The sequence below is a fragment of the Haemorhous mexicanus genome, chromosome 3, assembly GCF_027477595.1.
Source record: "Haemorhous mexicanus isolate bHaeMex1 chromosome 3, bHaeMex1.pri, whole genome shotgun sequence".
Lineage (NCBI taxonomy): Eukaryota > Metazoa > Chordata > Aves > Passeriformes > Fringillidae > Haemorhous > Haemorhous mexicanus.
Window position 1 is genome coordinate 6,385,867 of NC_082343.1, and position 27,044 is coordinate 6,412,910.

The 27,044-nt window shown below is 39.3% G+C and overlaps 2 protein-coding genes across 3 annotated transcripts in view; one reads left to right on the forward strand and one right to left on the reverse strand.

The window, feature by feature from the left end:
• ESF1 (ESF1 nucleolar pre-rRNA processing protein homolog) overlaps window positions 1–11,603 on the reverse strand; it is a 30,592-nt gene extending 18,989 nt beyond the window's left edge. The window contains exons 1-8 of one of the 2 annotated variants that reach the window (XM_059840660.1): window positions 11,458–11,603; window positions 7,955–8,639; window positions 6,887–7,215; window positions 5,917–6,030; window positions 5,159–5,259; window positions 3,901–4,053; window positions 2,398–2,512; window positions 1,302–1,440 (exon numbers count right to left, since the gene is read on the reverse strand). In XM_059840660.1, the coding sequence (XP_059696643.1) occupies window positions 1,302–1,440; window positions 2,398–2,512; window positions 3,901–4,053; window positions 5,159–5,259; window positions 5,917–6,030; window positions 6,887–7,215; window positions 7,955–8,639 (1,636 nt within the window). In that variant the 5' untranslated portion in view covers window positions 11,458–11,603. The remainder of the gene's footprint in view (window positions 1–1,301; window positions 1,441–2,397; window positions 2,513–3,900; window positions 4,054–5,158; window positions 5,260–5,916; window positions 6,031–6,886; window positions 7,216–7,954; window positions 8,640–11,457) is intronic. The other variant, XM_059840661.1, reaches the window with a different exon arrangement.
• Window positions 11,528–19,581, forward strand: NDUFAF5 (NADH:ubiquinone oxidoreductase complex assembly factor 5; the record flags this gene model as incomplete). Its single annotated transcript, XM_059843446.1, has 11 exons — window positions 11,528–11,863; window positions 12,800–12,840; window positions 13,062–13,125; window positions 13,752–13,799; window positions 13,901–14,004; window positions 14,470–14,509; window positions 16,240–16,437; window positions 17,496–17,556; window positions 18,789–18,872; window positions 19,240–19,322; window positions 19,441–19,581. Coding segments are annotated over 11 exons (1,146 nt in total), but the record flags the coding sequence as incomplete, so codon positions are not given.
• Window positions 19,582–27,044: the final 7,463 nt, after the last annotated feature.

The following is a 27,044-nucleotide window of genomic DNA, read 5'->3' on the forward strand; positions in this document are numbered from 1 at the left end:
TGTTTTGTATCACATAACTGAATGGATAAAATGTCAGGAACATGTTAAAGGCCTGACAACATAATTCCTCTATTAGCAACTTACTTTTCAAAACATCATTTGAATCTAGATATTTCCAGATTTAAAATTTATTAGTGTGGTAAGATTATTTAAGGTCATTTTTTTTTCCTTCCCAGCAATGAAATTTTACTCTTTAAAATTCCTGAAGTGTTGTTCACATGAATATTTGCTTTCATCACCACCCTATCACAGATGCTTATCTTTAGCAACTTGATAGCCTTGTACCTGACAGAAGATGTGCTTTACTCTGCATCCCCTGGTCCCCTTTACAGACTTCACCAAGTATTGCTAGAGAAACTAAAGTGCATTACAGTACAGTTTGTGAGGTTTTATGTAAGGTAAGAAACAAATGGACATTATCACTGCCAAGATTATGCCAAGATGAGTTTGCTGCCACAAGATTTCTCAACTCTATAACCAGAAGAATCTGTAATGTTTTTTTGCATGCTCCAAGCTCATCTCTGAGTGCAGCAACCTGCTTTAATGCAGTATAAATCAATTTTAACATCTGTTTGAAAGACCTAATTAAGGCTTAATGAAATTTTATTTGCCTTGTAATCTAGGCTGTATATATTACTAAGAGCAGGATGAATTTTAGAACGAAACAAACAATTTAAATCAGGAATTTAAAAATTGCTGCACCATATGCAAAAGACTCATGTAGCTTACAAAGTTAGATGAAATTATCTTTATATTCTTAAGAAGTATGTAAATCAAAAAGCATTTGAAAGATGTTCCTGTTCATTTAGTCATTATTCACCTTGCATTTCAAACTAGGACTTTTCCTCTGAAAAGGAAACACTTCAAATTCTGTAGGCCTATAACTTACCTCAGATATGAACAGATTAAAAGCAGATATTGCCAAACTTGACAAAGAGATGTCAAGATACCCTGTAAAGGGGGGGAAAAAAGAGAGTAGGAGGAGAAAAAAAATGCAAGAAAATGATTTTCCACTCAGAGGTGCAAGCTCCTATTCAGAAAGCAGCTACTGTAGTCCAGTGGAAGGTGTCCCTGCCAATGGCAGGGTGTTGGAGCTAGATGGTCTTTAAGGTCCCTTCCAGTCTGAACTATTTAAAGATTCTGCTCAGGGGCAGAATCATTATGCAACAAACATAATATTGTCCTTGTAAAAGGTGTCATTCAAAGCATTTTCTATAGACATGACATCTAAATATGTAAATAATTTGTATTCAAAACCCTGCAGGCAATGACTTTGTGTACAATATTTATTACCAAAGTACCTTGCTGCTGTTCCTCCTCTTCTTCACTTGATGAAGCCAAATAAGCTTGAAAATCCATGTCAAGAAGCTCCTCTTTGTTAAAAGTTCTGCTGAGGGATGTTACTCGCTCATGATCTGTCTCATCCCATGTGATATCTACCTTAAAAGAAAGAATGCCAGTTGTAGAAGCTGGAGCACTAAAACTAAGCACTGTAACACTGTCCTTTTAGGGAAAATTATTTTATACTTTCCATTCAATTACCTGTTAGTAATTCTCTCTACAGTAACTCACTATAATAACCATTTAGTAACATGAATTTAATTATAACATTTTGGAATTTATTCTACAGTCAGTTTTAATGAGTTTGAGCTACAAGAAAAACTGCAGAAATCTCGTGCACTGAATGGTTCTGTAACAGCACGTCCCACAACACAAAACCTCTGTGAGCCAAATTTCCTTTGTGGCAACAGATATTGGAGTAGAAGCAGCCACCAAGCCCTCTCTTTTCCTCTTCCAGCAGCAATTCACTGCAGGAATCACACACGGACTGCAATGGAGACAATGAAAGCGTTTGCGCAACTGCGCCCTCGACCAGAACGTGGAACAGATCTGCCTGAAACATGATCCAGCCCAAAGTGCTTCTTTCTCAACTAATCACTTCTCCAATCTGGTTCACTTCATGGCCAGATGGAAATTTTGGCTCTCAGTAGGACAGAGTAGGAATAAATTGCTACAAGGAAGGGAAGCAACTGTTGAAGCCTGGCGTTACTACCAAAACAGCTCTTACTGATTTATACATGAGCATCCATTTTAGGCAAATAAAAGGATTTGATTGGAAATAACAAAGTAATTTTATGTGCAACTTGTCACAGAGATAAAATGAGGTCAAAATGCAGCATTTAATTTGTAAAAGAGAAGCACAACCTCCTTTAAAATCCAAACCAGGGTTGCAAGTTGTAGGTCTATAGCATGCTTAAATCTTTTAATATGTTTGATGTCTTTATTTTGAAATGGTGGAGATAAACAGGAATCTTTTCCCCAGTACATATATCATTCATAAGCTGACAGGAAAACTAAACAACTAAGAAAAGCATTACAAAAACACTGTAAAGATACCTTTGATGTTCCCATAGCAGCAGATGTGAAGTACTTTGGCTTATAAGCAGCTATGTTCACTTCTGAGGCTTCATCTTTTGGCTTATCATCAAATGTAACATTATCTGGAATAAATCTTAAAGGCAAATAAAACATGTTATTCTTCAAATACACTGGGAAATTGCATAGTATAAACAGCCTAAGCTTTCCTGAGTATGGTATATCAGCATGAAAGAATTAGCTAAAATAAAAAGAGGGTAAGCCTGAAGAGGGAACAAAAGATATGGACAAGTACTCCACACATGGAAGATTTATTGCCTGGCTTCTGCAGATCTGTTCCACAGGTTTTCAGTGCATAACAACACCCTCTTTGCAACTATCTAAATTTCCAGTCTGGTATAAACAGGTGGCTTTTTTGGTGGCTTTGTTTTAAGAACAACCTTTTCAGAAGGTTTAATATTAAAAATTATAAAGAAAAAAGTGAATAAAGTAGGATTTGGAAACAGATGAGTAAGAAATTCCAAACCTTTTAGGAAAGCTTGATACATCTTGAAAATTATAATTAGTAAGGAAAAAAAAGTTAAAAAGTAACAACTGAAGAACTTAGTTTAAAAAAACCCCAAAACCTTTGATATACTACTTGAGAAATTACTTGTGATTTTTTTTTTAAATCTTTGCAAATGTAATCTGATAAATAGCATTCAACATTAAAATTTAACAAAGCAGAAGATTAGGAAAATCATTGGAGATTTTCAAACAACTGTGTTTGTTTTAAAACATTATCAGTGTTTAAAATGACGAAAAGTTACATGTTCCCTTAGCAAAGATGTCTTCTCCAAAATGGTTCAAAGCAAATTACCTATTATTTCTGTAGAATATGATGCAAAGCAAAAAACCTTTAACTTTCACTGACTTCCAAGGGTGTCCCTAACAGAGGCAGCAGACAAACAGGGCTTTTGTTACAACTTTTTGTGATTTAGTAACTTTTCTGCTTAGAATGAAAGGGGGCTTTTGAAACAAAAGGAAATGCTAACAATAAACCAAACCATAATTTTAAATCCTTTCTTTCCCAAACATGACTTTTGAAATATCAGAGCATCCAGCTCATTCACAAGGACTAACTTATCTATTGCAGCTTCGTGACAGCAGCAGCAGTAATCCTGCCCTGTGGTAAGGAATCACAAAAAAGATCCACTTTTGGACCCTTGGGGAGAGAAAAAGAAAAAAGCCTCATTTTCTGAATCCTATCACTACTGAATTGTACCAAAAGCTTGAAGATGTAATCAGAACTTTTTATCTGGCTTCTGTGAGAATAGACTCTCTATGCAGAGATCCTCTTGAACTTCCCATATTACAATAAAAATGGTTAAAAAGCAGAAAGAGGAACCAAAGGGAAACCTAACAACTCACTGGATGCCCAATTTATCTTCATATCTTGTTTTGGTTACAGAATAAAGTAATATTTACTCCGAATTATTATAAACTCCCTAGCCCAACATGCAAAAAAATCACCAGTGGAGTTACCTCAGGTCTATGAAAGAACAGCTACTTTCAAATTCCAGTCCATCACATTCCTCATAAATTTTATTGGCTGTTTCAGGAGAATCACATTCCACAACTGCATAGAAGTATTTCAGTCGCTTGAACTGGTACTCCCTCAGTTTTTCCCTATAAATCCTGCAAAAGTGGAGAAAAGACCAGTCAGGTGAGCTGGCTTCAACAGCTTTTTATTCACAATATCTTTTAATTCAACTCATTAAAAACATGCACCAATCAACCACTCTCTTAATCTTGTAAGATTAAATGTTAAACAGCACAAAGTTCCACCAGTATTGAGTTTTCTTCAAGTAAAAAGATTATTTCAGACAATTTTATTAAGTGTGAAATTTGTACATGACTCCACTGAAAGGTCACAGGGATGAGTTTCAGTGAATCTGAAGGGCACAGGTATCACTGAGGCACCTCTGGGATACCTGGATTTCTGTGTGTTGGATTCCAGATGCTCCCGAGCCCACTGAGCAGTAAACCCAACACTTCAGGATGCACCTTGATGAACACAATGCAGGTGACCTCAGAACATGCTCTACATCCACCTTACACTCTCCTGATGCACCAGAGAATGTCTTTAAAGGGTTCTGCCCTTATTTTAGAAGCATTTCTAAATACAGGGCAGTCCAGCAGGATGGATTATACAAATATGGCCCATGTCAGGCTGCCAAACATCTGGAAATTCTGGAAAAATATTAAAGCAAAACCTTGAACAAAAGCTAAAAAAAGGCAAAAAAGACATGGCTGAAGAAGCCAGGAGAATGGTAGGACTGAAGAACTCAGCCTAGGAGGCCAGGGCTGTTGCTGATGGCACTCAAGAAATCTCAGTCTGGGAATGCTTGGACTAAGGTCCCTGGTGATTCCCAGGTAAGAATTTTGACAATGAGCACCAAAAGGGAGTTTACTGCACAAATGGCAATTTGTAGAGGAGACATGCTGGTTTTCAAGCTACCCATGTATTTGTTCCATTGATTATTCCAATGAGCAACATCATAAAATTTTGAACTCACATTAAAAAGCAAATTTTCTGAAGTTTCATCATCATACATTTATTAAATGCACTGATAATGAACCAGTGCCTGTTGTAAAACACTCTCTGAAAAAAACTAAAAAATTAAGGTGTCCACAGGACACTATCACATAAAAACTCCTGGAAACAGGAGTTGATTTGGATTTCCATTAACAATTAAACATATTATATCTCTAATTTGAAGACAAAAATTAAAATTAATACCCATCATCCTCTGTGGTATTCTCTGGAAGATCAAACAGTTCCACAGGTCCTTTTTGTTCCTCCTCTTTCAATCTCTCTTTTCCAAACTCTGAAGGATAAATCTACAAATACAACAACACAAAACTTAATTTTTAAATGTGGTGTAATGCTAAGGAAAAAAAAATCTCTCCAGCTTTTAGACTTCAAAATTTTTATTTAGGATTAGTAAAGGGATCAATTCCATAAGCTTTAGTAGCTTCCTAATTTTAACTTATGGAAAAGACAGTAGAAAACCAAGCTGCCTGCTAGGAATTTTGAAGCAGATGAAGAACAACAGGAACCCTGATTTTGTTCATTGTACATTGTGGCCCTTTTCAGAAAGAGTATCTGATTAAAATTTCTCAGAGAGCTGAGGCAGACACTAATAATGGAAAAATATAACTTAACTGGCCAGAATAAAACCAATTTATTAGTAAGGTCTAAGGCTGGGTTATCTGCCTTACAGACCACTGAATATTAAACTAATCAAGGAAATGTAGCCTCCTCCTACTAGAGAAAACCAGCACTGAGGGACAACCTCATAAACACAAGAAGCCAATGGCTTTGGCCTCTAACTCTGCCAAATACATCCCTTTACAGCAAATTATATTGCAACATAGTTTCTCTTTCAACACATTAGTATTTCTTTTGGTTCTCCACAGTACTGTCTTGCTTCTTATTTTGTAGTCTATTTTTTTTAACAGCAAAAGTTGGCACTCCTTTTAGAAACCAGGTCTTACCTTAACAGAAAACACTGTTCCTCCTTTGGGTGTGAAAGAATTAAACAGAGCCAACAAATCCTTAGCCTTCAACCTATCCCAATCCATATTACAAACAGCCAATCTACTTGTAATCTGAAAGAACATAAAAGTCATAGGTTTAATTGTTGACTATCATGGGGAATACACAATTCTCTAGCAGAACTCAGTGGTAAAAATCAAAGTCAGCAATAAACTTTGCTGGAAAAAAAATAAAACCAGCATTGTCATAGTGAGTTTTTATCACTGAAAGTAGCAAAGATGAGAAGCATCAATTACCAGAGCACATAAAAAGAACATAAATAGTGAAGCACCACAGAATGGACTGCACCAATCACAGATTTAGAACTGCAGTGACAACATCATCACTTAGAATTTTGTTATCATCAAACATTGTTAGTCTCAGGAGCAACCACTACCACTATTGGGACAGCACTATAGTGCTGTGATTTCTTTACACACTGACTGTGCTAGTTGTTAAGTCCTATTTCACTGTCTCATGATGCCTTAATTTCTTAAAATGTGAGTTAAATAACCAAATTTTTGAAAAGTGAAAAAAATCAGTAATGAGCAAGAGCAGTACTATTTAAACTCTGAAAGGCTCAATTACTGAAAGGCTCAGTTTTGTCTGTCCTTTCATCTGTAGACAGCTTATTCATAGGTATAGCTAAGTGTGCTTAGGGGAAGAAGAGATATCAGTGAAAACTGCAAGTCTCTCACCATCAGACAATTTCATTACCACTTCCATTCTGTCACTAAAAGGCTGAAAAACCTTTATGAAAAACACTTCTATAAACTGTTCCATAGACAATGGTCTATAATGAACTCATAACATTTCTGAGTTTGTCATGTAGCAACTTTCCACAAAGTGGAAAGTTACTACATACCTCAAAGTATGCTTTTTACATGCAAAGGATGTAAAAAACAACTCTGAAAGTTGCTTTCCACATACCTCATCTCCACGAGGGGCATCTTTATCCAGCTCACGCCATGAGTGCTCAATCTCTGGCTCCTTTGGAAAGAGCTCATTTAAATCCTCATCATCCTCTGAGCTCGTCTCAATGTTCCCTATGCCTCTGGCTAGATCAGGCCCACTGTCACTTTCTTCATCATCTTCTGAGTCACTGTCATCTTCATCCATTTCCCCATCATCTTCTGGCTCCTCTTCCTCGCCTGTTTCTCCGCCATCTTCTGATTCTTCTTCTTCCAATTCTGCATCTTCACTTGAAGAGGTTTCTTCTTCTAACTGGCTTTTACATTTTACACTTTGGTCACAGATGTCTGAGCACAAAAAGATAAACATTAGATACATTTTTATGTTAGAATTACACATGACCCTTTACAAAAAGGAAAACTTCAGGGCTTTTTCATACCTACTTACAGGACTCCTGAAAGGTGCAACGATGCAGGAGCAAGTAACAGAAAACATCAGTGTTTCCTCTTTTGTTTGTCTGGTCTGGTCTAATTTAATTACTCTTTAGGCCCAGAATTGCACTATCAATCACAACTGTAATTAAATATTCTTCTATTTTATTTATATTACAGAACCAACAGGTAGAAATCTATTTAATAACGGAGGCTATACACACACACAAGCAACATAAATAAAGTTTTTCTTCTAAAGCCTCGACTTTCTAATCTCCCCTAATAGTAATGGCTCAGTGCTGCTATGTTTACAATTTCAGTCCACAAGCTATGATGTGCCTTCATGGTATCAGTTCATATATTTGCTGTTCAGTTTGATCAATACAGCAGTGTATATGCTGTTATGAATTTTACTTTCCTAACTAACCAACAATTTCAGCTCCAACAATTAAAAGGACAGGGATGTTCACAATCTTAGTGAAAATCAGAACTGATTCCATACAGAGCTGACCAACTCCAATCCTTCAGCAGCAATGAATCTGAGTCAGCCAGTTATTTTATAACTAATCTTGCAAAATATCTTCCATGGATAAAACAAAAGCATCAACATCCACATGAACACAATTGAATTCTCCTTGTTATTTGAACAACTAACCTGATTCTTTTATTTTCCCTCCTAGGGAGTGGTTCGTCCTGGGAGCTTTGACTGACTTAACAGCAATTCCTTGTGAAGACTTTTCCTTGTTTTGAATTGAAATGGGTCTTTCTCCTCGCTTGTTCTCCCCTTTGGGTAAAAGGCCCTTATTCCCCCGAGAGGGATCACCTTCCACCACAGTTTTCTGCGAGTCCTCTTTCAAGCTGAACTTTGATTTACTTTTTTGTCCTTCTTTTTCAAGGTCATTTAGTTTAGCCACTGCTTCACATGTTTGGTCTACCTCTTGTTGGGTTTTTTTCCTCTCCTTTGGGAGGCCACCAGCAGGAGCCTTTACAGAGTCTCCTTCTCCTTTACCTTTAGCTTTCTTTTTCTTTTTTTTCTTTACCGCGATTTCTTTACTATCACCTTCTGAAAGATCAGAGTCAGATTCTGACAAGGCATAAAACTTCCTGAGGTTCTCTGCAGAGGTGTAGTTAACAGGGCGACCTCTTTTATCCACTGTGTACCTCAGCTGGAACTTCTTGTCATGGAACATGGCTCGGAATCGCTTGTCAATCTTGACTTTACGTTCCTTTTCAGGCATCTCCCAAAACCTGGGATCCCTTGCAACGCAGCTGAACCGGCCATCGTTCAGTATTTCCTCCTGGGCTGACGTTTTTGATGCCATTTTTGAAGACTTAGACATCTAAAATGTGGAAAAAACCCAAACATTCCTGATTAAAAAAAACCTTAACAAAGTTAGATTTCTAACCTATACCTAAGAAGTTCTTTCCAAAAGCACATATGGCAATTTCATGGCATCACACGCCACTGTTACTATGATATTTTCTGAAAAACCCCTTTGCAAGGATTTTTCTCCTGAAAAGCTGAGAAGCCTCAGAAAAGAAATGTAAATTATAATTATCTGATTGCTTGGAATGTGGTTTAGAAGTTGCTTACCAATAGGTGCATCTTTGATTAGTTCCATGTGAATTGTTTTTACTTAATTAACAATCCCAGTCCACCTGTGTTGAGACTCTGATCTGTCACAGGTTTTTAATATTCATTCTTGTCTAGCCTTCTGATGCCTCCTTTCTCTTTCTTAAGCACAGTTTTAATACATCATTTTCTTTTGATATAATACAATACCATAAAATAATAAATCAGCCTTCTGAAAGCTAAAAGTCAAATTCAAAGCTCACACCTTGTCCTAAAAACCCTTCACAACACTGCAACATGCCACCTGGTTGGAAGGGCCCTCAAAGATTCCCTGGCCCAACATTTCTTGGCAAAAGCCTTGAATATACAAGATGGCCCAGCACTCCGTCCAGCCAAATCTTGTAAGTGGGAATCTATCAGTTGCTCTGGGTCTGCATTGAAGGCTCTTGAGATGGTGTTTCATGTTCAGACTCAGGTGTTTATTATTTCTTATCAGTAAAACAGTCTCACAACCATAAGTTCAGCAGCAAGGCACAAAATGGCCAACAAGATCTTGTTACAAGGTCTTTCAAGACTAAACTACCCAATGAAGAACCTGGATTATTTTCCCTTTTAACCCAATAACTGATCCCAAAGAGCTGCAATGGGGACTTCTCTGTCCAGTTACAAAATTCCACCCAAACCCATGATGAAGAAGGAAGAAGAAGCATGAAGAAGAAGCCCAGGATGACGCCCTGTGCCCTCCATTTTGCGTCCATCCACAATATACTCAAAATCCCAAACCCTAAATTTCTCACCAAGTGACACACCTACACTACTCTCTGTAATCTATTTCACACCTTAGTGGATTCTGGTCTATTCTGGAGTTTAGGAAACTTTCTCCATGAGTGAGGGTCAGTCAGTGCTCTCCTGGGGGTCAGGGCACCCCAGAGCAGACAGAGAAATATTCCCAGTGCCCTGGATTTCCACAGGAATCCACCACTTCCCTGGGGAGATTTTTTCAGTGGTTGAATGTTCTCATTGAGGAAAATTTTCCTCTTGTATCTAAATGGAATCTCCCCAGGAATAACTTGTACCTATTACCCCTTGTTTCTGCTTGTGACTGCTTGTGAAAACACAGTCTCCAGCTTCTCTGGAGCCACCTTTTAAATGCTGGATCGTGAGGATAAGGTCTCCCCTGAGCCTTCTTTCCTCAAGGTGGAACAAACCCAGCTCTCTCTGCCTTTCCTCACATGGCAGCTTCCCAGTCCTTTGGCCATCCCTGTGGCCCTTCTCTGGACCCTCTCCAGCCTGTCCACATCTTTTCTGTACAGCAGGAACCAAAACTGAACACAGATGTGTCCTGACAGTCACCATGTGGCATAATGACTTCTTTATCTCTGGTTGATGGAACTAGCAGCCTGTTGGCTTTGATGCAGCAGCAGATTTAAACAAGTCACAAATAATCCTGTGCCTACCACAGTCTCAGCCACAAATCTTTGCTTTGCCAGCTGCACTGGGAGCCCAGAACTCCCCTGTGCCCTGGGCTGTGTCCAAAGCTCCAGGGACAGCAAATGAAGAAGGGAATTCTGCTCCTCTGCTATGCTCAGGTGAGAGCCCACCTAAAGTGCTCTGTCCATGTAGGCGGATACAATATAAGAAAATAAAGGTAGTATAGACAGTAATCTTACCCCTTAAGGACTTGCAACTGAGCCAATTATTAGAGATTAGGAACAGGCCTGACTCTAACAGGCCACAGCTGTAGCCAATAATAAGAAGAGTGTTATAAAAGAGTGGATTGGGTAGTTAAGGGGAGTCGGTTGGTGTGAGAAGAAGGAAGAGTCAGTGCTTGGAGGAGCTGCCTGTGAGAAACATCGAGGCGGTACAAAACTCTAGCAATATAGAACCCTTGCAATATAATAACAACATGTCCAGATGTAGGGTTCCAACACAGGAAGGACATGGAGCTGTTGGAGCAAGTCCAGAGACCACCAAGATAACAGGAGTTCCTCTCCTATGAGAAAAGACTGAGAGAATTGAAATTGTTCAGCCCGGAGAAGAGAAGGCTTCAGGAGACCTAATTGTGGCCTTCCATCTGAAGGGAGCCTACAAGAAAGATGGAGAAAGACTGTTTACAAGGGGCTGGAGTAACAGGACAAAAGGGAATGGCTTTAACCTATTAGAAGGCAGGTTTAGATTAGACAGGAAGAAAAAAATCCTTCCCTGTGAGGATGGTGAGGCACTGGCACAGGCTGCCCGGAGAAGCTGTGGATACCTCATCCCTGGAAGTGTTCAAAGCCAGGTTCATGGGGGTCTGAGCAACCCGGCCTCATGGAAGGTGCCCCTAGCCATGGGACAGGGTTTCCAACGAGACTGTTTAACATCCCTTTCAGCCCAGGCAATTCTATGATCCTACGATACACCTGGGCTGCAAACGCATGCCCCCCGTAACTCCTCACCAGACCCACGCACGGGACCTTCCACGAGATTAACCCAGTGCGCACAGCAGCTACAGCCGCCAGCGGTGCCAGGACGCCTTCAGCCCCCACACCCGCTCCGTCCCCGACCCCAGCGAGGAGATCCGAGACCGTTCCGCTCACACCGACCGTGCCCGGCGCCCGTAGGGAGGAGCCCTGAGGCCGCTCCGCTCACACCGACCGTGCCCGCCGCTCCCTCACGGCGCCGCCCGCACGCCACCACCGCGCGGCCACTTCCGGCGGCGCTACGGCGGCCGCGGCGGGACACGGCTCCCCGGCCGCACGGCGCAGGCGCGGAGGGGCGCGCGAGGCCGAGCCGATGAGGGGGCTGGTGCGGCCGGCGCTGAGGGCGCGATGGTGCCGCTCGCTCTGGGCGCTGCCGGCACGGGCCGCCGCCAGCGCCGCTTCGCCTCATCCTCCCGCCGGAGCCTCGCCGGGCGCGCTGAACCCGTTCGACCGGCGGCTGAAGCGGAAGCAGAAGAACTGGGCGGCGCTGCAGGCCGAGCCCGCCAAGTGCGATTACCTGCGGGAGGAGGTGCGGGGATGGAACCGGGGGCGCTGGCGGGGTCACCTCGAGTGCTGTGGCCGATTCTGGGCCCGCAGCTCAGGGACGATATTGAGAACGGGAGCGGGGCTGGAGCACAAGGCCTCTGAGAGAGCTGGGGTGTTCAGCCTGGAGAAAAGAAGGCTCAGGGGTTGCCTTATCACTCTCTACAACTCCCTGGATGGAGCCTGTAGCCAGGTGGAGGTCGGTCTGTTTTCTTTGGCAGCCAGCGACATGATAAGAAGGTATTGTCTCAAGCTTTGCCAGGGGAAGTTTAGGTTGCGCATAAGGAATTTCTTCGCAGAAAAGAGTGATCAGACATTGAAATGGACTGCCCAGGGAGATGGTGGAGTCACCTTCCCTGGAGGTGTTTAAGGAAAGACTGGACGTGGCAGTCAGTACCGTGGTTTAGTTGATGTGATAAATGAGTAATGCGATGATTGACTCTCACAATTAACAGACAAATAGCAGGTGTATAGGTTAAGAAAAATTTATAGATTTATAGTTATGTTTTACCCCCTCGCGTGGTTATCAAGGGACAGCCGGGCTTGGGGCGTCTGGGAGGGTCGGCTTGTCACTATGGTGACATCTGACCTCCAATGAGGATTTGAGGAGAAGATCTGCACCCCGGACAGCGAAGGACAGAACTTTGGGAGGGCTTAAAGGGTTAAAAGGCGAAACTTCCATTGTGTGGGTGAGCACAGGGTGGGGAAAATCCCTTGCTCCCGGCGCCGTAACCTTTTCCTCTATTCACTCTTCTGTTGTATTTTTGATGAGGTTTAATGAACCTTTCTAAATTATGAAAAGCGAGTAACCATTTCTCACAGTTGACAAGGTGCTGGTTACTAATAGGTTGTACTTGATGATCTCGGAGGTCTTTTCCAGCCTTGTTGATCCTGTGATTCTGACCGCCGGCTCTCCCCCCAGGTCGGCGGCAGGATCGCGGACCGGGTGTTTGACATCACCAGGTGAGCCCCGCCGAGTCCCGAGCCCTCCCCTCATCCCCAGGGAACGGGACCCCTGGGGAGATCGCTGGATGCTGAGCCCTTTCCCCGAGGTACCAAAAGGATGCTCGGTGGGCTAAGTTCAATAAGGCCTTTAAAGATTAGCAGGGGAAACTTAATATAGTCTAAAATTAAAAATATTTTAAGACTTGGTTATGTTTTGTGTTCCTAATCTTATCCTTTAGAACGTTTCCCCTAGCTTTGGATGTTGGCTCTGGAAGAGGTTACATAGCTCAGCACTTAACCAAGGTACTGTCTCTTCATACTTGTAAGTGTTTAGGGGAAGTTCATATGTGTGCCTCCCTTTCAAATAGGGCTTTGTTACAACTTAAGACAATCATTTGAGTCTTGATGAGGTAAATCTTCCCCCCTAGCCCTATACCTGTAGTTATAGTTCAAAGCTGTGTGTTGTGCAGGCTGTTCTTCATTTATTGCTGCTGAAAACTGGCCAAATGTGCAAGGGAAGTTATCTCTGATGATACAGTTAACTTTTAGTTTGGGGTAGGAATATGCCTGGTTTTTTTGGTGAATCTGTTGGCCACAGTTAGTTGTTAAAGAGAAGTGTCATTATGGAGGCTTTGAAGCCATTAACAGTTTACTATTCATGAACCACTCTGTAAGTAAAGGTGCTTCCATGGTTTATGTTTAACTAAACTTATGCCTAAAATTACAGAATGTGTTTTCTGTTACCACTTCTGTCTCGGCTGTTCTCCCTGTGAGCAGGTGCCGCATTGGGTGGGGAAAATAAAGCTTCTATCAAGAGTGGAAAAGATTCTTTCTAATTTATTATAAACAGGAGTAAGTGCGAAAAAATTACTTGTGTCCATTTACAAAATAATTCACGTATTTAATAGACTTTTAAAATTTTATTTCAGGAAACAGTTGAAAAACTTATTCAAGTTGATATTGCAGAGAATGCTTTAGTAAGTAGCTTTTTGACTGCTAAAGTGCTTCAATTCTGTAATACTGGGAAGCAAAAGAAGTGAGGTTTTGATGAACTGTTTTTCTTCCAACCCAACATTAGAAAAATGCTGTAGAATCTGAAATCCCGACAGTCAGGGTCGTAGCTGATGAGGAATTCCTTCCTTTCAAAGAAGATACGTTTGATCTTGTTGTCAGCAGCTTAAGGTGTGTATTCATAATTCATTTATTTTGTTTAAGTTGTTAATAATGTTCTTTTCAGAGTAGCTTTAAGAAAATGAATCCAACAAAGATTACTAGTCCATTAAAAAGGAATAAGAAAAGTACTTTCATTGATAATATAAGCATGCATTAGGAAAAACTGCTCTTCTGGTGATTCTTCCTGTTTTGTTTGTTTAATTTCCCTCAAAACACTTGGAGCTTCTCTCTTTCCTGCATTTTGACAAACTAGTCCCCAGGACTTGTGTTTTCTCCCCAAAAAGAAGTGCTATGTGGATAAACTTCTGTTCTTGTTTGGTATCAGTTCCCAGCAGGTGTTTCAGCATGGTTGCACCTTCAGAAATCAGTTTGTGGCTTGGCTCCTGAAACTTTCTTAGCTAATTAGGTAGTTACTGGCATTCCCTAATTTGGATTTAATCTGAAACTGTAAAATGTACATTTCTGTTATTGCAGTTTGCATTGGGTGAATGACCTTCCTAAAGCTTTCAAAGAGGTAAGAAATTGTTTTTTAATACTCTTAGGTTAGCACTTGCCATTACTTGCATTGACCAAGACTTTTTGGTATTGGAATTAAGCAAATGCTTGTTTAAGACAGAAAAATATTTTCTTTTCACTAACAGTTTTGGTTATTTTGGGTTACTTCAGCTCTTTCCTGCAGGTGTAAACTTTGGTCAAATCAAACATGTTAACCAGTTTGCTGTTCTTTCATTTATTTAAAATTGATTAGTCATTGTAGTGCTGTCCTATCACCTGTTGGTAGGAATGGGACTACCCTACTGTTACTGAAATAATAAAGATAAGTGAAATGCATTCAGTGCTTACAAAAAAAAACACTTGAAAGAAATACACAATTTTCACTGGAATTTAAGTATTCTATGGGGGGTCAAATACTTTCTCCCACACTAAATAAAACTGACACTGTCTCACAATGGCAAGGCAACTGAGCTTCTTGGCCAGCTTTCATGATCTCCTGTGTTGCCTGTAACCAAAGGAAACTGCCTTTAACTGCCTCATTTTCTTACCTGTCAATTAAAGGTTTTTTTACTAGCACAGAAAAGGTAGCTTGGTTAATACTTCATTTAAAAAGTGTTTAATTTCATTTTTTATTTTCAAAGGCATTGGAAATGCTGGCTGTTTTGTTAGCCTGGTTATATAATCAGGCTCTTCTGGATGTCCAAACCAGAGATCATTTCTAGCTCTTAAAGAAATGAGAAAGAAAGAAAGCATGAATTTATTCCTCACTAGGAAAAGGGCTAGAACTTAGGAGACTAGAAAGCAGCTTGTCAGCCTTGGTGTTTGAATTATAGTATTGCTGTTTTGATGAGTTAATAATTAGTCATTGTAGATGTGATAAAAATGGCATTACTCTATTGTTTCAGAAGTGCAGAGATCAGTACTAGAAACTAAAGTTAAATCAAGCCATTAAAAAGTGCTTTTGCTGCTCTCAGAAAGTAAAAGTAAATAGCATACTTACCTTAATCTACCCTTCTTTTAGTAGTAAATTAATTTGGAATATTGTTTTAGGACTATTGTGCTGAAAATAGTTTTACCCTCAATTTCCATGGTTTGTTCCATGATTCCTGACTGTAAGTGTAATTTCTGAGGGTTTCCTTTTAAAAATAGAAAGTAGTCTCTTTTCAGCCAGAGTATTTGTTTGCAGTGTGACCAGAAGCTGTGTCACAGTTTGCCCTGCAGAATACAGTCAATATTAAAAGTCATTCACAGCTCTTACAATGATTGCTTTTGAATTCTTTAAGATAAGAGTCTCAGAACCACTTAGTTACATATAGGAAACAAGTCAACCCCCATGGCAGGGAGAAATGATGAGGAGGGCTCAATCTCATCAGAAGGCTAATTAATTTACTTTATAATACTGCATTATTCTCTACTCTATTACATCCAAACGGAATCTATTGTGTATTGCATCTAAACTAAATCTGCCAAGCACTCAACTACACAGAATCTTGTCCCAACACACACACACCAAAAAAAAAAAAAAAGGATTCAATTGGTCAGTGACTCAAAACACACCAGAATCCGATTACCAATTCCCTTCAGGTAAAGTCTTCCACAATGCATTCCACTTGTGAACAAAGCAGGAGCAATAAATGAGATAATTGTTTTGATCATTCTTTGCTTCTCTCACTGCTTCTCCCAGGCTCAGAGGATGTGATCCCACAGCCATGCCCTGTGTGTGTGTGTGTGTGTGTGTGTGTGTTGCAGATCCACCAGGTGCTGAAGCCTGACGGAGTGTTCATTGGAGCCATGTTTGGGGGGGACACTCTGTACGAGCTGCGCTGCTCCCTGCAGCTGGCTGAGCTGGAGAGGGAAGGGGGCTTCTCTCCTCACGTGTCGCCCTTCACCGCCGTTGCCGATCTGGGACATCTCCTCTCCAGGGCTGGCTTCAACACCCTCACTGTGGTAATTATAAGTAAGAGAGCCATCAGGGAGAACAGTCTAGAACATCAGAGCTGGTGGAATGTGAAAATCACTGTTTGCTGATGTAATAATGACATGCTGCTTCCTTCTGCGTGTGGTGCACCTCGCTGAACAGACTGCAGAAATAGCCTGGACTGCCACTGGTTTTGGCTTTGTGGTAATTAATGGGACCAACTGTAGTGTACACTGAAGTGTACCTTTGGCTCGTGGCCCAGTAGAATTTGGATGGTTTTCTTGGAGAAATGTCAGAGAATGTTAGACCTGCATGAAAAATTTATAGACACTTGCTCTTTCTTCTAAAACCAAGAAGAAAATAATGGCATTTAAATTAAAATTTGAGTTGATTTGGGCTGCTAAGCAAAACTTTTTAGAAATGTTAAAATAGTACATTCTTCCTAGAAATAGATGATTTGAGCAGAAGAGGCAGATGAACTGAATTGTAAAATGGTTTGGGTTAGAAGGAACCTTAGAAATCATCTAGTTCCAACCCTCTTGCCATGGGCTGTCGCAGTCATATTTTCTAGAAAAATCACTTTGCCCAGGATTCTTCTCTTGGGAAGCTGAGAGGCCTCAAAACAAAAGGAAAACAATTATCTGATTTTCTTCTCCTGTGTTTTGCTGCTTTAGGATGTGTTTGGACATTGTTTACCAAGCGGTGGTTCTTTCATTGGTTTCATGTGAATTGTTTTGACTTAATGACCAATTGGGGTCAAGCTGTGTTGGGACTCTGGAAAGAGTCAAGTTTTCTTTGCTATATTTTTAGCCTCTATCCTTTCTGTATTCTTTAGTATAGTTTAGTTTAATATTCTTTAATATATTCTTTAGTATAGTTTAGTTTAATATTCTTTAATATAATATAGTATCATAAAATAATAAATTAACCTTCTGAAAACAAAGTCAGATTCATCATTCCTTCCTTTGTCTGGGATCCCTGCAAATATGATAATGGGCAGGGAATAGTTTGGTAGTACAGCAAGGTTGAAATAATGCTGTAGGTTTAGTTTGATGTGCTCTAAAATTGAACTTCTCAATTCTTCTAGGATACTGATGAAATCCAAGTGAACTACCCAGGGTTATTTGAGGTTATGGAAGACTTACAAGGCAAGTATATTCTTTGTGGAAACATAATTGTTTTCTGTATCAGTGGACCAGACACAGAACTGTTTTACTGTGTGTTTCTTAACTCCAAATCATAGACTGGTGTGGGTTGGAAAGAACCTTTCAAGGCCATCTAATCCAACTCTCTGCAGTGAGCAGGGACATCTTGAACTAGATCAGGTTGCTCAGAGCTCCATCTGACCTGGTCTTCGATGATTCCAAGACCAGGTGTGGGTCATCCACCAACTCTCTTAGCAACCTGAGCCAGTGTTTCACCATCTCCATCACAATGAATGTCTTTCTTTAAAAGATAGAAATAAATCTTATTGCAACAGGGGAAGCATTAGGTTTTTTCCTGCTATCTAATGAGTCAGGAGATTATGCCTGTCAGGAGATTTGTGTTGGGAAGCACAAGTCAAAGATTTGCTACTTCATGGTCTGCTGTGAATGTTCTGCTTCCCTGGGGTTCCTGTTCTGCATGGGCCTGTTCAGTGTAAGGTGCAGGAAAGCCCTTAAAGGGAGACAGAAGCCCATATCCCACACATTGACTTTTCCTGTGAGCCTTTCTAATTACCAGGGCAATCAGCAAACTGCTTTGGAATTAGAGTAAATATATTCTTAATTTGGAATATGCTGAGGAACAGCCAACAATTGAGTAATGATTTTAATACTCTGATTGCATTTGCCATGGATTGTAAAGCAGTCATTCACATGCAGTCTGTTGTTACTGACAGCAGCTGAGGGCATTTCTTATCTGGATCCACTGCTGTACAGAGTAATTCCTTAATGGAAAGGCAACTTTTATTCTGAGCAGAAACATTGAGATGCAGTAAGTGATTAAAAAGATTAGAATTGTGGTTACTTTATTTTGTTTTTTAAATCTCTTGGACTAGTAATTTTAATGATTGTGTTAGAACAGTACAGTCATGTGTCTGAAAAAAACCCTTTGTACTCATTCTTAAAATCAGTTATACTTAAAGGCCTAAATGTTCAAAGAAGGAATAATTTGAAATGATTCCTAGCAATGCGAACTGTAAATTGCAAAGCATAGGAATTAAAAGTTCTGGATTCTTACACATAAGAAACTCACCCAATGATCTGTGGTATGTTCTCTCTTACAGTGAATGGCAGAGGATTCTATACTGTGGTTTTGTAAGAACTGTCCTTAGTGCATGACACTTAACTCATGGCATCTGCAATATCTTCTTTTTCTTAAAGCTAAAACATATTTTTAGGTATGGGGGAGAGTAATTGCTCTTGGAATAGAAAACCTCTGCTGCACAGGGAGACAATGCTGGCAGCTGCTGCAATATACCAAGGTCAGTATTTGAGAGTAATGAGTTCATCTAAAATGACTTTAAGAACATTTTTTCTGTGTCTTTTTTTTTTATAACTTCTGGGTGAAAAAAAAAAACGAAAACCCAACAACCAAAAAGAAACCTGAACAAGCTGAAAGCAAAACCAAAATCCCCAAATACTTCAGAAGAAAGTGCCATTATCATAAGCTATTTTTAACCTTAATTATGATGCCAGGATTTGAACTGTATTGATGCACCAGTATGAGATATTTTTATTGTCCCAAATCTTTCACCAGTAGTCATTATAATGAATATGATGTTCTGAGAGCTGAGTGTTTCCTAGAGCTGACATCCTGTACTTTCTCTCTCTCCCTTCCTGCCCTAACAGAAATGTATGGAAACAGCAATGGCTCTGTACCTGCCACCTTTCAGATCTATTACATGATTGGCTGGAAATACCATGAATCACAGGTAATGTGGAGCTGTAATTTTTCTCTTTGGAGGTACTGTTTAAATAATTGATATTTTAAAAGCTTTTTACAAAACATTTTTATTTCAAATTAGCCCTATGTTTTTTTTTTCCCCCTAGGCAAAACCAGCCCAGCGAGGTTCTGCAACAGTTTCATTTGGAGATCTGGCAAAAATAGAAGGACTTCTTAAAAGAGGAAAAAAATAGTGGTTCTTCAGAAATAATAATTGTCTTGAAACTTCTATAAAAGTTTTAATTGCAGACAGTCTTCACTTGTGTTTATTTAGTGATGACATCCTGAAATGATAATCAAGTATGCACTCTAGAGGTTTTTGTACTGTGCCACAGCATTATCTGTGTGAAATGGTGTAAATTTTTTTTCTTTCTAGATAAATATTTGAGCAGTTTGCTCTCTGAAATCTTTGAGAGAGCAATTCAACTCTCAACTTTTTCTTAAATTTATTATTTTCGAAAGTAATGCCTCTTTTGGCATTTCAGTATCACAGGCTGCTCCAGGTAGGGTTTACATGTCTTGAATGCATTTTTGAATTATTTCTCAAGGATAGTAGATCATAATAAATACCAGTGTATTATAAAAGTAAAGGTGTATTTGAGACCTCCTGTAAGAGAAACTATCAGCAAATACAAAGATACAAATTATTATGGTTTTTATGAGTTGGGAAATATGGGTAAAAGGTTACTGTAAGAGATTTGAACAATTAAGTGATACTTTATCTAAATGCTAGTTGAAAATTACATTAACACATTACTTTCCACTTTTCTATGTCAGAGGCTAAAGAGCAAGAAGAGTAATTTTCTCTTTAGCTGTGCATGGAGCTGTGACTTTTCCTGTCTATAACTGCTTTACCAGAGATTGATATTAATTGTAACTATGACCCATTAATAAGAGATTTAGAAAAAATACCCGCCCAGAGATTTTGCTTGATTGTAGCACTCATAGAGTTGGGGAGAAACAGCAAGGATGAAGTCTATGCAACCAAATATACAGTTCTATAAGTTTTATCCTAGTATTTGAGTGATATATCAATCCTGGTGGAGCTAAAGCCTTTTTAAGTTTATTTCCTAGGCTTTTTTAAGATTATCCACCAGGTGGAGTTTGACAGAACTTGTGTGTAACACAAACCCAACAGGCCAGGTAGACAGAACTCTTCCCATCTGTAAGATCCTGATTTGGGGGATTATTTTATTGACCAGACTTTGACTTTGAATAAGAAATGGGCAGGGAAGGTACAGCTCATGAGGAGGGCAGCAATATCTGTGCTGGTTTTGCTTACAAGCCTAACCCCTAATTATTTGAGGGAAATGAGTTTATTTTTTCTTTTCCTAGAAAAGAACAATAATTCTGCTGGAAAAAGGGGGACTCTAAATGGTCTGATAACCTTTAAAGCTCTAAAGACTAAATCTATTACAAAAGCTTGTTTCTGTGAAAGCTTCTGTTTTTTTAATACTCCATCAGTGGACTTAGTACAAGATACTGCATCACTCTACAGGTCCTCTCTGTCTTAAACAAAATTCCCTTGTTCTGAAGGAATCTCTGGTTTCCCAGATGTAGGTTTCTGTGAAGTTATGTGCTAAATTAATGTAACTTTATAAATCATTGCTTTAGTAGGTTAATTTCCAGTCACTTGAGCTGGTGGTTATGACTCAGACATGTTAAGGGAATGAGGAGGTGGAATGTGCTGGGTAAATGTTAATTGGAGAAGTGCTCCTACTGTGCTCCTTTGAAGTATTCAAGTTATGGTGAAAAGGAAGGATTTCCAGTTATTTGATTTCATATTTCATAGATGGCATACATAAATACTGAAGTGTTTTGGTAGTGGGGAAACATCTGAAGAGGGAGGAAAGATAAGTAGCTTTCCTCCTAGCCCTTGGGGGGAAAAAAGGTGTAGATATTCTATTAATTTGAAAAAGAGCTGGGGAGTAATAGAAGTAAGGAGTAGTAAATATGGCATTGGAGCAGTGTGGGTTGTAATTAAGGAACATGTAACAGGCAGACAAGGTGTTTATTTCTCTGTCTGTGTTTGAATACCTGCCTTTTGTGGGGGTTTTTAACTGCAATTATGGGGTTTTTCTGTAGCACTTCTTGGAGTTCTAGGTTACTTCTGCGTTCCACTAGTTGTTTGAATAAGGAACTTTGAAAACAGTTTACTATGAAGAGATATTTTTGTCACAAGGATCTGTTTCACTTTATTAAAAGCATTTTCATTCTTTTTCAGATTTTAGTCTTTATGGCTTTCTAAAACTGTAATGAAGAAGAACACGGTTGCCAGTTGCTAGCCTAGTACTTTGTGTGTTGAGAGTCAGCTTTTACAGAGCAAGTCACTTCTAAAAAGTAGTTGTGAGGGTGATGTAATGTCTCTTGTAAGCTTAGTTAACTTAAAAAGCTTTATGCATAATACAGAATATTTTTCTTCTGAGTACAGAATGAGAAAAGAATTCAAGGAGATAATTCTTTTGATTAATCAAAAGCTAGGAGCGCATAAATAAAACAAAAATTAGTTTAGAAGAAGCATGGTTGCACTTAATGAACATGAGTATTTTTATTTTGGAGTTTGAGTCACAGATCAGTGAGTATGCTTGGCCTGGTCTTTGGTTACAAGATCTGTCAATGTGTAGTTTTATTCAAGTCTATTTAGGATAAAGGAATGAGATCCTGTACTTTCAAGACTAAGAATTTGTGAAGTTAAAACATGAGAGGATTCTTCATTACCCCTAATTTATAAAAATGTCATCAGCAGAAGTACAAAAGTGAACTGTGCAAAATTAAATTTAGCTGTATTTCTTTACACTGTTTAAAAAAGGAAAATATGAATGACACGCTTTTAATGTTTTCTGGAAAAACTAGGGGCTAACACTGAGCTTTCAGTTGCAGGGGGAGAAACACACACACTTTCATATAGTGTTTAATTGGAATTTTCTGAAGCAAAAACCTGATCTCAGGGATTAAATTCATTAGAGCATCTTGTTTAAGAAGCCACTCTTTAGAAGGCTAGCATGTATGTTAAACCTCGTAAGTTTTCATTTGTCTAACCCAAAGATTTAATATGCACTTTTCAAAGATGTGGTCCATTTTTGCCCAGGTTTTGGAGCCATGACTTTGGAGGAGTGCAATTACTGTAGTCCTTTGATTGGAATCAGTCTGAATACTGAAGCACGTGTGACTTCCTGAATATCTTGGGTGCTGTCAGGTGAAAGAAAAGGAAAATAAAAACCTGAGATAGGTAAGCTTAGTTGAAGGCTACATGTAAGAGTGAAGCAGAGGACACTGAAGGAGTGCATTTGCTGCTTGTAAGGGAAAAACAGCTCATGCCTTACTTAAATCAAAATTGAAGTGATTTGTTGATTTATTGATAGCTTGTAATTAACTGTTAGTACATGAACTATACATGCAGGATTAATAGCAGCAATATAAGAGATAAATGACTACTAGACCCTTACAAGACTTTTGTCAACATCTTCACATACCTAGCCACACTCCTATAGCAATCCCCCTCAGTTCCACTCTCAAATTTACAGGTAAATGCTCACCCCTGTCCTTTACCAGGAGGTTTCAGTGGTATGAGCCCACCCTTCTCAGAATGTTCCTGTGTGCATCCATCACCAGAGGGGTGTGGATGCTGTGGCTGTATTCTCACCTGGGCTGTTCCTATCACCTGCTAATCCACCCAGCTGTTGGGGCAGGACCCCAAAGGTGGCACCCCAGGAGTGACCTGTGCTTGTTGAGCCCTGTGTTCTCAGCCCACTGCCAGGGGACGGTGTTCCCTCAGGCCCCCAAAGAGCTTGTGGTGCCAGGGGCACCTTCTTGTTATCAGACCTGATTTTCACTGCTTTTTTCTCCCTGTTAGAAATTTAGGGCTTTTATATTTGATTTTTTTTAGCTGATTTTTCTTTCCTATCTGAGGTCTCTTGATAACTGCCTGATTACTGTTTCATGTGGCTGATGGTTATCTTCATTTTCAGGCAATCTCAGCAGATTTTAAGCAAACACCCTCTCAGTGCTGGATGTTTTGTTCACACACATTGCACAGGTATTTCTATCACAGCAGCTGATGTCCAGGATTTTTTGCCTTGCACTCTGTGTAGGTTCCCCCCGTTATTTGGAGCTGTGTCTTGGGATACAAGGTATGTTGATAAAGGAAGAGACAACTTCACAGAAAAACAGAGTTCCTGTTTGGAGCCTTATTTTGAAGTAGTGAACAATGAATACTGGGGAATTCTGTTTGGCCTCAAACTGTTCATAATAGGCCAGAATATATTAAAATTTGTGAGTTTTCTAATAATCATAAGGAGGTTTTATTATTCAAATACAATCTCTATAATATGTCAGGTATATTTTCTGGTTTCACAGATGACAAAACTACAGGGACACAAATACATTGGATACATTTCAGCAGCCTCCCAGTACTGAAGGGGCTGCAAAAGAGCTGGTGAGGGGCTTTTTAATGGTGTGTGGGGTGAAGGCTTTAAAGTGACAGGGGCTGGGTTTAGATTAAATAATAGGAAGAAATTATTCCCTTTGAGGGTGGTGAGGCCCTTGAACAGGTTGCCCAAGGGAGCTGTGGATGTCCCATCCCTGGAGAAATGTTCAAGGCCAAGCTGGATGGGGCTTGCAGTAACTTAGTCTAGCACAAAGTCTCCCTGCCAGTGGCAGAGGGTTGGAACAAGGCAACCATTAACATTTGTCTCAACCCAAGCCATTCTATGATCCTTTGTATAAAATACCACCTTTTTAGCCAAATTACAACATAGAGTAAGTTATTGTTTTACTCAGTACCTGCATTGGTTTAAGTGGTTTGAATCTCTAACATTGAATTTTTTTACCTCTAAGTTAAGACACCCTATTATTAAAATATCACTTATTCTGTGGAAATACTAGACAAAATTGACAATTTACTGAGGGAATCTACTGGGTAACAGGTATAGGAAGTAGTAACTTAAAGTTTTTGTTAATAGTGGAATCATTATACTCCCTGAGGTTTTTTTTCTCCCTGGATTTTTTTCCTCCTGGAATAGTTTTCTCCCTAAACTGAGCCACAGATGGTTGTATGTGATGCCCCTTTTTTTAGCCATACTATTATCTTGTCTTCACAAAGTGTGTATTGTTGTAGCATTCAGGTGCCAGAGACATCAGTTCTTACCAGAAGTTGCATAAAGAATGTTTTGAAGTCTCCCATTTCTTTTTCTACCTTGTGTAGGAATGTGCCCCCTGTTAATGGAGTGACTAAATTATTCTTTGTCTTCTTAAAAAGGCAAAAAGCCCAGAAGGTTCTCTCCCAAACTGGTACAAAGACACCTTATAGGACATTTTGGACTTCGCCTCAGACCTGGAGCTGCTCTGTGGGACAGAGACCAAGAGGTCCCACCTGGGTAATTCACTAGAAAAGAAGAGAACAAAGGACATAATTGCTTTTGTGGGGTGTTTTAGCAGGAGCAAGAACCTCTTGCCCCTGGCTAGGTTTTTCTCTGTAAAAGCTTGTTATTTTGTCTTTTATTAAACCTTTTTCTGTTTCTAGCACTGCCACAGAAGCCATCCTGCTCATTTTATGCCATTTGGGGTAGCTGGGCTATCTCAGGTTCTCTGAGAGCTCATAAGACCTGGCTTGAGGAGAAGCCCATCAACCATCTATTCTATTTTCAGTTTTATGAAGATCTATTACTTTGTTCCAATTCTAGAACTATTCATTACTCTAATTTGATGCAGAACTTATATTTGTTACAGAACTCTTCATGTTATTTCCTAATGTCAGTTGCTTTCCCTTCTGTAATTAAAAGTGTAATTCCCATCAAGTTCCACTTCAGATTTGGTGATTGTATGCCCAGTCAATTTCTTTTCTGAGTCAAAAGCAGGATGCCCAATCTTAGAGTGATATTGCAGTTCTGAGGCAGCAGCTGTAGTAAGTTTTACTTGGTAAACTAATGCTAAACTTCATAAGTAAGTTCAAAATATAAGCCAATCAGAACTCAGTATCCACTTCACAGAGATTTGCATAATATCTTGTCCAGCCTTTTTGTCTGTATTTTTTTGTTGGTTTTTTTTTTACCTATAATTGTTTCTGAAATTCTAAAAGAATAGCTGATCTGGAGCTACTGCCAAGAGATTTTGTTAATCACATCTCAAACAAAGCATTCCTCAGATGATTTTGCCTCCAGGATTTAGTTTTGAAAGCATTCTCAGGAGGAGCTGTGGTGCTGTCACAGCACTCTTGAGTCAACAGACGTAGAGCACTTGTTTGATGCATGGATGACTGATCTTTGATTACCACCTTTCACAAAACAAATGAAAACATCTGTTTTTTTATTTATATGTGAGCTTTTCAAGTAGATGTGTACAATTTTCTTTTGTTTATTTTTGCCGTGTGTGTTCTTTTTCCCTCCTGACTCACTGAATCTTCATTGTATGGAAATGAAACTTTGACCACTGAATGGATTGGGTGATTGAATCTCTATTCAGGTTGGCTTACAGTGTGGTGGCTGGTATTTTTTTGTACCTAAAAGTTTATTATCCCTTAGAAGATGGAATTTAATTTAGAATTCTGTGCTTAGCTATCTCAAAGATACAGCATTAGGATAATAGCAAGAAACTTAAGGCTTGCCTGAAAAAACACCTCACCAAAATTAAGATAGAAAAATAGTTTACAAGCAATAAAAACTATAACCAAATTAAAAAATCACTAGCATAACTACAAATACTATTATAGTGTAGCAATCCCCACAATCCCCTTGTCAACAAGGGTGAGATTATAATAGTATGATTATTTATTAGCCTATGTTTGGAGCAGACTCAGTTGTTCTGCCTTTGGAAAGAATTCAGGTTTATGAATGCCAATTCCAAAGTGCAGGGAAGTGTTTCCCTGCAGAGAGTTAGTAAATCTTGACAGATATAAAATTACTTAATCCCTGCACTCCTTTCTGGCACTTTCTGCTGGACTGCTTGGCTTTGTTATACTGGCTCTCCTAGGTCTCTGAATAGTCACATAGAGACTGTGCATAATTTTAGAAGTCTTGAGAATTAAAATCAGAGCCCCTTAGCTGTAAAAAGGATCTGAGAGTTAAATGACAGAATGGTTTGGGGTGGAAAGGACCTTAAAGATCATCTAGTTCCAACTCCCCAGCCATGGGCAGGGGCACCTTTCCCCAGAGCCCCTGAGTGCTGCAGCAATGCAAATGGTTCTGTGCACCTACTTGTTCAGTTTCTGCTTCTGATATTGCTGAATAACTCCATTGAACTGTACTGTAAATATTAGTGTTTTCGAGCAGTTAACCATCTTGAAAACGCATCAACATGACTTAGTTAGTGTAACACTTGATGAATTTACAAATGAATCCTGGCATAAGGCAAATGCATTTTAACACTGTGGTTTGTATGCCTGCTCCCTGCATATTTATTTTCAACTTCCAGTTGATTAGCTGCTTTGTCTTGTGTGTAGAAATGGCCTGTTTAATGCAGTGGGAAGTCAAGTAGAAGCCAGCATTTGTTAATGGATGCTTTGAACAGGCACAGTCAGACATTTTAAATTATTCTAACTAAGCAGGAATTCTAATTTATTTCTAAAGATAGAAGTACAACAACCCAATTACCTAGTTTTCTCACAGAGTGTAATGAGTATAATTAGCATAAAATTGGTCTATAAATTTAATGGGCAATTTCTTGTGTGGACATTGAAAACACTAGTAAAAATGTGGCAAGCTATATTAGAGTCCAT